At 43.5% G+C, this 12029-nt stretch overlaps 1 protein-coding gene and 1 long non-coding RNA gene across 4 annotated transcripts in view; one reads left to right on the top strand and one right to left on the bottom strand.

Annotated features, from left to right (window-relative positions):
- Window positions 1-1413, top strand: part of LOC109282401 (uncharacterized) — a 74179-nt gene extending 72766 nt beyond the window's left edge. The window contains exon 2 of the long non-coding RNA XR_009463061.1: window positions 388-1413. This is a non-coding gene — a long non-coding RNA (uncharacterized LOC109282401). The remainder of the gene's footprint in view (window positions 1-387) is intronic.
- Window positions 1-12029, bottom strand: part of PCDH15 (protocadherin related 15) — a 1303618-nt gene that overhangs the window by 65945 nt on the left and 1225644 nt on the right. For all 3 annotated transcript variants that reach the window (XM_059729933.1, XM_059729932.1, XM_019484297.2), the window contains one exon: window positions 1407-1495. In XM_059729933.1, coding sequence (XP_059585916.1) covers window positions 1407-1495 — 89 coding nt within the window. The remainder of the gene's footprint in view (window positions 1-1406; window positions 1496-12029) is intronic.

Here is a 12029-nt window from a genome sequence, read left to right as displayed (position 1 = left end):
GCCTTAGCCAGCCCTCATGAGAGAAGCTCAAATTTTGTTAAAAACAATTAGTGTAAGGCACATCTTGATAAGGTGAACATGAAGTCTTAGTAAGGGTGAGTCAAATATAACCTATCACTAACAATGAAGGGTAAGTAGCTTTTTATCTCTGTAGACAATGCCAAAGACTGACACTTTTCTGAAAGCAAGTTCTTAGACAAGTAGAATTCTACCTTTATTATTCATAACTCCAGGAGATAAAGTCACTGTGAATATAGACTATTGCCTAGACACCTAAAGTAGGGTTTTTGACATTAGACTCTGGCGACTTAGTTATATCTGGTGCAGAACATAGTGGAGAGTAAGAAAATATCAAATGTGACTATATATACTTTTTTTTTTCCCCAGCCCAGTGAAGACAAGAAGCATTCTGGAGAAAATGCTATGCCTTTTCAGGGGATAAACATATCATCACTCCAAATACATCTCAATCTCAAGGGTGAAGAAGATTATGATGACAGCCAAGATGGAAGGAAACTTTTGAAATCTATTGAATATCATGCCTCACTGACTAAAAGAATTGATACAGAAGTAAAAATTAAGAATGTTCAGTTTTTCTTCAGATCTTTTAAAAAACAAATGACAAAAAGTATTTTCTTCTTGGTTTCATGGGAGAAGCTAAACTAGAAGCAAAAGTATTTTCTTTTTTATTTAGACTTATTTATTATTTCAATGTAAAGACAGAAAAGGAAATAATTTTTTTCTTGAATAACAAAGAGAAACTAAACAAGAAATCCTAGCACTGTGGAGATTACTGGGTGTTTGAAATACGAGGCATATTAACCAACATCTTACAAAAAGATTTTGGACTGTTTTCAATATGACCAAAAACACACACTCCAGTTTTGTCACAAAACTTTAAGCATTTCAATTTGTCATGCTTTTTTCTCTGCCATTTATAGCTAGTATATTCATATGGCACTCGATAAGGTTAAAATTGAATTTTTCCACTAAGAATAACATTATTGGTGTACAAGAATGAATGCAATCGTATTAATTTAATATGGATTGAATATTAATCAAATGGTCATATTTTATTTGCCAAATTCTATCATCATGTGCATCCATAAAACCCAAATGAGGTCACATTTAGAATCAACAATGCTGTATAGAGAAAAGGAGAGAAAAATATTGCCCAACATATATAAACAAAAATTTTGAATTATGCATTTTTGCCATTTGGCAAATGTGCTTTTAAACACGTCAGTGTCACAACTTTTATACAACCATATACCCAGATACTTGATTGCTTATTTTCTATTCATATAATCTCTATATAAGCATTTAATATATGATCAGTCTTGCTGAATCTAAATTCCAAAATGAGATTGTGCATGTGGTATTTCTAGAGTAAATAAATCCATTACCCTATAAGCTGATCCTTGTTTTGTTCCACGAGAGTTGGAGGAACATTAGAAACGATGACTTGCATATCCAACTGATTGACCACAGAGACCTGGAAACAAAGGAGTGAAATTTAGTTGGACTAACCATGAATAACATTTTTTCCAGTAGAAAACCAACAGGATAATTGTTTTTCATCTTTCACAGTCATGCCCTGATGTAACGATTTCTCATTTAAATTCAAGAATAAGTGAGTTAGGAAGCCTTGTTCTGCTTAACAGCCAAAACCAGTAAATGGGAAGCATAGATATAAATACAACTGAGATGTAGAACTGTATGAAAATGGGAGGTTTATTTTGATGAAGAACTAAGCTTGTTTTCCTGTCTAGTTTAGATTTTGTTAGCTCAGTGGTAGGTCACTGCACTGTCATATTTCAAACATGTTGTTAGCATTCCATTTTTCCATATTTTTCAAGACATGACAAATAAAAAAAAATCAGTATTAAAAACACACAAGAACATAAGAACAGAAGTGTTTCCATATTGGACCAGACCAATGATCCATCTGGCCCAGTCTCCAGTCTCCAGAGTGCAAGTTTATATACATGGAATGTCTAATGTAGTGCATCCTCTGATGTATCCTCCTTGGCATCAACCTTAAGTGGTTTAGGGATGTTAGAGGACACATCCCTAAGGGTTCTATTTACTAGCTATCAATAGACGAATCAATGCAAAGGGATTTTACATTTAAAGAAATGTAAAATTTCTTTAATGTCAATGTAGATATTTTTACTAAAATGAACAAATACAAACAAACTACAAAACCTAGATAATCAGTCACTAATAATTTCTTTATTTTCATCTTTAATTCGTTTTGTGAGTTCTATACATTTATATTTCCTTTTTTCTTGATACACAAGCCAGAAAATGACTTTAAATAACAAATAACCTATGGCTGCAGCTTTTGACTGATTGGTCTGTGGTAACATTCGCATTGGCTTCTGTGAGGCTGGGATTCCATCCCAAAAACTGCACAGCCTGAAAAATGAATTTTCCTTAACAATACTGGTTGCCTATTAAAACTTGCATGCCTCCTGTAGTGGGATGGTGTTTTAATGATAACAAAATAAACATACTGAAAATGAGAAAATAAGGCCCCTAGCAGACGTTACACTTTAGTAGTAGTAACCCAGCCACATGTTCATTCACCTAATGGCACAATAAAACAGGGAATAATACACAAATTAACTTTGTGGATGGTTCCCATCATGCCGTAAATTTAAACTGTGGTCAGCCCTAAGGGCTTGGATGCACTCCTGCAGCTGAGGGCTCAGTCATCTGAGCCCTTTAATCAGGCTAGATCCCACAACTGGGAGCCCCAGTCAGCTGATTGGAATGCCCAGCTACAGGAGTATAACAAAGCCAACAGCTTCCATGTGTTTCCGCAACTGGGAGCCTGAGTCAGCTGACTGGCACACCCAGCCATGAGGGCACCAGGTACCCAGCCTGCTGGCAATGATGATTCTGGGCTCTCCCTGAACCACAATGTGGTTATACTGGGATACGATCTCTGATATCACAATTGTGTCTCCTGCCATGCACAAGTAGCATAGCAGGCAGCACGATTTTTGGGATTGTGGTTCAGGTCCCATTGCACCTTTAACTGAACATCTACCAGGAGTCTAATTCTCTGTACCCATTTTAATCCACTTTCCTCAAGTTTGTTTCAAACTGATATCCCCTGAACTGTCTGAAATTTCTTACGCTGTGATTATACGCTCTTTTCTGTTTTTAGCATTCTCTCTCTAACTCTATCATTTGTCTTTTAATGACAGTAGCTTCTTTGTGTCTTGGAAGGAAAGAGGAAATCTGAAAGGGTAAAATGAGATCTAGAAATTAGGGGAGGAGAGTGTTTATTTTAGTTCTGTACAAATCAGCATTATTAGGATATTAAATGACTGTTCTTCGGAGTTCACAGCGTGGTACATTAAGTTACAAGGTTTCTAAACTGGCACCTTAGCGATGGTTACATAACGGTACTATTCTCTAACTTCACGGTACTTGTTCTCTAACTTATTCTCTAACTGACCCCAGTGCTCTTTCCTGCCATGGCAGGGGGTCGGACTTGATGATCTGTCAAGGTCCCTTCTGACCCTACAAACTATGAAACTATTAAGAAAAAAAGCACTTGCACCCAGTCTTATGGGGATAACAAAATCAGAAATGCGTAATTAAAACTGTCCATAAAGACTTTCTGCAATTAGTGTTTCTTCCATTACTTCCCTATTGACGATTTGCTACCCAAATTTTGTATGCCAGTATTAAATCTAGGAAATATAAAAATCAGACTTAGCTATACTTTTTCAGAAAACAGAAGACACCTTGATTTTCACAAATTCAATTTCAGCCATGTGAGGACTTCAGCAAATGTGTCCTATTGTCTTTTCAGAACAGCTTTGAAGTTTAATTCAAATTAAAATATTTAAATGTTCTTGAAATGTCATCAGATTCCCTGATTGAATATATAGACTCTTGTGTAAAAAGAAATGTAATAAACTCTAACTAAATTTAAGGCTAAGTTAATTAAGCACAACTCAAAAGCAATGATCAGCTTAATAGAATAAAGTACATTAGTTAATTCAAGCAATCACCTCTGTATTTATTGTCATTCTTAACAAAGAAGGCATTTTATTTTTAGTTCTGAAGGAATCATAATATTATGATTGTTGTGTTTATATCTATGAATAGGTAGGAAAAAGCATTTATCATGGTTTGGCTACAAGTGAAAATACTCTCCAACAAGGTCAGAACATGAAAAGGTTGGTTTCTATAGTAATATTGGCTTGCTCACTAAGCACATGTACTTAAATATTTTCTCCATTCTGTTATTAAATGTAGTCCTAAATTCTGGAAATTGGTACAATATGAATAGGTTTTCACATGTGCATATTATTTAGACAACTACTAGGGCTGTGCGAAGCTTTGGTTGTTGATTTGATTAGGTGGAGATTTGGCCTGATTTGGTGACCAACACTCCAATTCTGAACTGAATCAGGAGACACTTTAATCTCTCTGAATCGAATCTGAACCCTCTGAATTGATTTGGGGAGATTCAGAAAGATTCAGCGATTTGGACACAGACACAGCTTTAAATGTTTCTTCTATGTACCTCAAGGTACCAGGCAGCTCGTAAATGGTGTGATGGTGGGGCAGATGGAGTATCCCACAGGAGAGTGGGGAGGTGCTCTCCAGCGTACTCGGCAGCAGACCCAGAAGTAGACCAGAAGCACTTCCGGTTCACTTCTGGGTCTGCCAGGCATGCCAGGGAACCCCCTGTTCCTCCCTGGCTTGGTGACTGATGCCTCCTGGGTCTGAGGGGGGCACCTGGGGTTGCCCCACAGCTGATTGCTGAGCTGGGGAGGCACAGCAGGGCCCCATTGTGTTCCCTGGTGGATCCAGAAGTGGACCAGAAATACTTCCATTCCACTTCTGGGTTTGATGCCAAGCATGCGGGGGCCCCCCCTGCACTCCTGTGGGATGCTTCATCTGTCCCAGCATCACAGCATTCATGAGCCGCACCTGGTACCTTGAGGTATATAGAAAAAAAAACCATAGAAAGCTGTGTCTATGGCTGAATTGCTGATTCTCCGAATCAGCATCAAATCTTCAGATTCAGATTTGGCCGAATCAAACTGGGGACAGTGATCCAAATCAACGAATTGAATCACTGTCTTTTATTCAGGCCATATCTGAATCAAATATGGCCTATTTTGCACACCCCCTAGCAACCACCTCCTACTTGTACCAGAAAATGGCTGAAAGTTCATAGAGGAACAAGGATTGTATGCATGGAAGATGCAAGAGTCATTTATGAGGCACTATTCTTCCTTCACCCAACTCTAAAGAGTTTTTTCTAGTTATGTTTAACAGAGATTAGGCTCTGTAGCAGGGCACAAAGTTGCCTGCTACTTGGAGAGCTGGGATAACTCCTCAGGTGCCGGGTGCTGAGGCAACTAGAGGGAACTAATGCCCCACACCTGCCTAGCCAGCTGACAAGAAGGGGCAGGGCCTGGCACCTATACAAAGCACAGGCAGGAGGCAGTTCCCTGCTGACAGACAAGGAGGAAGGAGCCCTGCCTGTGCAAGCAGAGGGAAGAGGCCTGAATGTATCAGCAGTGAGACTGGTAAAGGATGGAGCACCCTAGGGGTGGCTGGACTAATGTTATAGCTGGACAGCTGGAGTTTGTGTTATAGCCCAGGGGCTTGTGTTTCATGTGCTGTTTGTTACGGGTGGTCTAGTTGAGGCTTAGAGGGGATGGAGGAGGCCTCATAGGGGACTCACAGCAGTGTGGGGACCCCAGCGCCAGTGAGGGCACAGCATTCGGCGTACACTGACCCAAGCCCCAGAGAGAGGGCGCACTTGAGAAGCCCCAGAGAGGGGGCCGTGATTGTCGAGTGCCAGAGAGGGCATGGAGAGAGAGACAGGGCCGTGGAGAGCCTGAGCACCGGAGAGGACACGGAGAGAGACAGGGTCGCGGAGAGCCCGAGCACCAGAGACCGAACAACGTCAGTTACATTTGCAAGGCTTGGGGCGTGGTATAAGGGGTGGTTGGAGCCACGCATAGCCCATAAGGCTGGGGTGTACAGAACACCCAATACAGGAGAGGAACTAGTGATAACAGGAGAACCGTGGATAAGAGGATGAAAGGCAGCCTTCCTATAAAATAGATATGACATCAAACTCGTGGCGGGCGAGGATTTGAGGGTGCTTGTCAGCAACCTGGCACGGTAAAGGAGGCGGCGGGGAGAGCACAGCAACCCTGACCGCCCTCTTGATACAGGTTCCATAAGTGCACTAAAGCATACTTCTTCCTACAACCCCCCCCCCCCCCAGCAACTTCATAGAACCCTCTAGATGAATTACAAAATTGTGATGATTTTGGGAGGCTTGATCTGAAAAATCCTGACCTGATTTTTCAGAGTACTTAGTATTATTTTAAACATTATGAATCCAATACTATTCTATCTATTAACTGATACAGAGACAACTAAGTGTGTCCCTATTCCACACCGCGCAAGTCCCTGAAAAACTGAATAAAAAAGGTGTAGCTGTTTTTTTTATGATGTACTCTTAAAATTATGCTGCAAAGTAGATGATTCAGAGTTGGAAGTTATGCAGCAGAGCAGATGATTCAATGGTTTGTCAGGGGCTTGAGCAGGGTAGAAATGCTTTTAGGTGGAACAGCATCTGGCACGTGCACAGTTCCCATTAATTTCTGTCCAAGTTGCAAGTGCACAGTATTTTTGCAAACCATTGTACCTTTAACTGATGCAACTTTCACCTCAAGTTGGACATTGACAAAATGAGGAACACACATCACAGAGTTGTGAACATAGTAGTTTAAATTTTTCGATTAGTGTTACACAAGGGAACTTTGTTACAATGGGAGATTCCTGCAATTCTCTCTTTTGTTCAATAACCACCTTCCAATATTCTTAATTGCCAGCCAGCTCTTCTTCATTCCTGGGCATCATCTACACTATGCATTGAATGACATAGGGGTCTTTTGAAAAAAAATCATATGTGACCATTTAATTAACAATAAATGACTATAAAACTTATGCACTAGGTGAGATGAAATAAGATTTACAGGCAACCTTAATTCTCAATGTTTACTTCGCAATCTTAATCTTCTTTTAAAACATTTTTTAAAACCAACCTTATAAACAATGCAAACCCAGAGAGAAAAATTCTGTCACTGGGTTTCATGGCTATTTGCTGGCAGAAGCAGAAGGGTGGCACTCTGGGATACTAGAATCTTTCCTAGGTTTTGAAAGTGTGTGCTCTGACAGTTACAGATCTCCCTACTCTATTTTGTTTCCTGCCATCTATAGCCATCATATAATTATTGCCCTGAGCCTGTATTCCCTAACCTCACCCTTTCCACTATGTCCCTAAGATGAGCTCCATATACCTTTATGCATTCATTAGAGGTTTTTCTGGGGATTTTTTTCAAATATCTAATTTTTGTGATATTTTAACATGGTACAAAAATAACTCACACAATAAAGAAATTTTCCCTTTCACTGGTAAATCAAAAATATATACATCTTGTATTATACATCCCTAAATAACTCAATGAACTAAGAATGATATTTTCTATATACTTTTACAAGGAATATAACTGTAAATTGTATAGTTCACTTTATCCCTAAGCAAAGTATAATGAATTCATAGATGTTTCAAAGATGTAGGGTCAGAGTGGATCTAAGCAGATCATCAAGTCTGACTCCCTGCCCTGGGCAGGAATGAATACTGGGCTCATATGACTCCCACTAAGTTAAGCTCATATGACCCCCAGCTAGGTAGTTATCAAGCCTCCTTTTAAAGATCCCCAAGGAAGGAGCCAGCACCACTTCCGTTAGAAGCTGGTTCCAGATCCTGGCTGCCCTGACTGTGAAGTAGTGCCTACTGATGTCTAGTCTGAACCTACTCTCAGTCAACTTGTGGCCATTATTCCTTGTTACTCCGGGAGGCACTCGGGGGAACAGGGTCTCACCCATTCCCCTCTGTTCCCTCCTGGTAAGTTTATATACAGCCACTAGATCCCCTCTCAGCCTCCTCTTGTGAAGGCTGAAGAGGTCCAGGTCCCTTACTCTCTCCTTGCAGGGCCTGCCCTGCTGCCCTCTGATCATGTGAGTGGCCCTCCTCTGGACCCTCTCAATGCTGTCCACATCCCTCCTGAAGTGCAGTGCCCAGAACTGGACACAGTACTCCAGCTGTGGCCTGACCAGTGTCACATAGAGGGGGAGGATCACCTCCTTGGATCTGCTCATGATGCATCTGTGGATACAAGACAAGATGGGATTAGCCTTGCTGACCCCGTCCTCACATTGGTGGCCCATGTTCATATTAAAATCAATAATGACTCCAAGATCTCTTTCTGCCACTGTGCTTTCAAGAAGGGAGTTCCCCAGCCTATAGGTATGCTGCTGGTTCTTCCTGCCCAAGGGCAGTACTCTGCACTTGTCAGAATTGAATCCCATACTATTTACATTCACACACCCTGTAACTTGTCCATGTCCAGTTGTATCCTGTCCTTCACTTCTAGCGTGCCCACCTCACCCCAAATTTTGGTGTCATCAGTGAATTTGAACAGGGTGCTTTTCACCCCCTTGTCCAAGTCACTGATAAAGAAACTGAATAGTATGGGCCCAAGGACTGAGCCCTGGGAGACTCCACTGCCCACCTCCCTCCAGGTCGAATATGACCCATCCACCACCACTCTCTGGATGCGGCTCCCTAGCCAATTTGCCCCCCATCTGACTGTGTAGGCATCAATGCCACAGTAGCCTAGCTTTTTAATGAGAATGGGGTGAGAGACAGTGTCAAAGGCCTTCCTGAAGTCCAGAAAGACTACATCCACCGCGACACCTGCGTCCAATGATTTCGTGACCTGATCATAGAAGACTATCAGGTTGGTCTGACAGGACCTGCCCTTAATGAACCCATGCTGGTTGTCCTTGAACATCCTGACCCCTGCTGGTCCCTCCCAGATGTGCTCCTGGATAATTTTTTCAAAGAGCTTCCCCAGGACCGAAGTACGACTAACGGACCTATAGTTGCCTGGGTCCTTCATCCTCCCTTTTTTGAAGATGGGGACCACATTGGCCTTCTTCCAGTCTTCTGGCACCTGGCCAGAGCACCACAAGTGCTCATAAAGCTGTGTCAGGGGCCCCACAATGACCCCTGCCAATTCCCTCAGCACCCTAGGGTGGAGAGTGTCTGGACCTGCTGATTTGAACATGTCCAGCCCCTCCAGAAGTTCCCTAACTCAGTCCTCCCTGACCCTAGGCCTAGTGGAGTCACCCCTGAATCTGTCCTGAATCGCGGTGGGGATGATGTCCTGGTCCCTGCTCAGAAAAATAGAGGCAAAGAATTTGTTAAATTATAATAACTAAATAAAATTAATAGTTTTATAGTTTCCAGGGTTGGAAGGGACCTGAACAGATCATCAAATCTGACCCCCTGCCCTGGTCAGGAACGAGTGCTGGGATCATAATACCCCAACCAGATATCTATCCCACCTCCTCTTGAAAACCCCCAAGGTAGGGGAAAGCTACCACCCTTGGGAGCCCATTCCAGAGCCTGGCAGCCCTAACTGTAAAGTAATGCCTCCTGATATCAAGCCTGAACCTACTCTCAATCAATTTGTGACCACTATTCCTTGTTATCCTATGTGGTGCCCAGGGGAACAGAGCCTCACTTATTTTTCGCTGGTCCCCCTTAGTGAGTTTATAGATGGCCACTAGATCCCCCCTCAGTCTTCTCTTATGGAGACTGAATAGATTTAGGCCCTTTAGTCTATCTTCATAGGGCCTGGGCTGCTGTCCCCTGACCATGCGTGTGGCCCTCCTCTGGACCCTCTCAAGGTTAGCCACATCCCTCTTGAAGTGCGGTGCCCAGAACTGGACACAGTACTCCAAATGTGGCCTGACCAGCACTACATAGAGGGGAAGGATAACCTCCCTGGACCTGCTTGTGATGCATCTGTACATGCACAACAAGGTGTGGTTAGCCTTACTGACCGCTTCCTCACAATGGCGGCTCATGTCCATCCTGGAATCAACATTGACTCCAAGATTCCTTTCCACCACTGTGTTGATGAGAAGGGTGTTCCCCAGCCTATAGGTATGTTGCAGGTTCCTTCTCCCTATATGTAGCACCTTTCACTTGTCTGCATTGAATTCCATTCTATTCTCATCTGCCCACCTCTGTAACCTGTCTAGATCTAGTTCAATTCTGTCCCTCCCCTCCAGTGTGCCCACTTCTCTCCACATCTTTGTCTTATCAGTGAATTTCAGTATGGCATTCACTAGGGGGAATGCCATATTGGATCTGGTATTGGCAACGGGGGATGACATGGTAGGGGACCTACAGATCGGTAGCCATCTGGGGGACAGTGATCACCTGATAATAGAATTCACCATAAGACATCGAGTGGGTAAGGTAACTAGTAGGGTGAAAGTGCTAGACTTTAGGAAAGCTGATTTCAATGAACTCAGGCGATTAGTCAAGGACGCACTGCAGAGTAGGAGTTTTGAAGTGATGGGAGCCCAAGAAGGGTGGCTGTGCCTTAAGGAAATGATCCTTCGGGCACAAAGTGAGACGATCCCGATGCGAGGAAAAGGAGGGAAGGGGGCCAGGAGGCTTCCTTGGCTGACCAGAGAAATCCAGGGCAGCCTAAGGGCCAAAAAGGCAGCACATAAAAAGTGGAAACAGGGAGAGATCACCAAAGACGAATATACCTCCTCTGCTCGCGCTTGTAGGGAGGCAGTTAGACGGGCCAAAGCTACCATGGAGCTGAGGATGGCATCCCAAGTAAAGGACAACAAGAAATTGTTTTTTAGATATATAGGGAGTAAAAGGAAGGCCCAGGTAGGAATAGGACCCCTGCTAAATGGGCAGAAACAATTGGTGACAGACAGGGGGGACAAGGCTGAAATCCTCAACGAGTTCTTTGCCTCAGTTTTCCTAAGTGAGGGGCATGACAAGTCTCTCACTGGGGTTGTAGAGAGGCAGCAGCAAGGCACCAGACTACCATGCATAGACCCTGAGATGGTGCAGAGTCACTTGGAAGAACTGGATGCCTTTAAGTAGGCAGGCCCGGATGAGCTCCATCCGAGGGTGCTGAAGGCAATGGCCGACATCATTGCACAGCCACTGGCGGGAATATTTGAATGCTCGTGGCGGACGGGCTAAGCCCCGGAGGACTGGAAAAGGGCCAATGTGGTCCCCATTTTCATGAAGGGGAGGAAGGAGGACCCGGGCAGCTATAGGCCAGTCAGTCTCACCTCCATCCTTGGCAAAATCTTTGAAAAAATTATCAAGGCTTACATTTGCGAGAGCCCGGCAGGACAAATTATGCTGAGGGGAAACCAGCATGGGTTCGTAGCAGGCAGATCGTGCCTGACTAATCTAGTCTCTTTTTATGACCAGGTTATGAAACGCCTGGACACAGGAGTAGGAGTGGATGTTGTATACTTAGACTTCAGGAAGGCCTTCGATACGGTATCCCACCCCATACTGGTGAACAAGTTAAGAGGCTGTGACTTGGATGACTACACAGTCTGGTGGGTGGCAAATTGGCTAGAGGTTCGCACCCAAAGAGTCGTGGTGGATGGGTCGGTTTCGACCTGGAAGGGTGTGGGCAGTGGGGTCCCCCAGGGCTCGGTCCTTGGACCAATACTGTTTAATGTCTTCATCAGCAACTTGGACGAGGGAGTGAAATGTACTTTGTCCAAATTTGCAGATGACACAAAGCTATGGGGAGATGTGGACACGCCGGAGGGCAGGGAACAGCTGCAAGCAGACCTGGACAGGTTAGACAAGTGGGCAGAAAACAACAGAATGCAGTTCAACAAAGAGAAATGCAAAGTGCTGCACCTAGGGAGGAAAAATGTCCAGCACACCTACAGCCTAGGGAATGAGCTGCTGGGTGGCACAGAAGTGGAAAGGGATCTTGGAGTCCTAGTGGACTCCAAGATGAACATGAGTCAGCAGTGTGACAAAGCCATCAGAAAAGCCAATGGCACTTTATTGTGCATCAGCAGATGCATGACGAATAGATCCAAGGAGGTGATAC

The sequence above is a fragment of the Alligator mississippiensis genome, chromosome 6 (assembly GCF_030867095.1).
Source record: "Alligator mississippiensis isolate rAllMis1 chromosome 6, rAllMis1, whole genome shotgun sequence".
Lineage (NCBI taxonomy): Eukaryota > Metazoa > Chordata > Crocodylia > Alligatoridae > Alligator > Alligator mississippiensis.
Note: the sequence above shows the minus strand (reverse complement) of the source record. Positions and strands in the feature narration are given on the sequence as shown.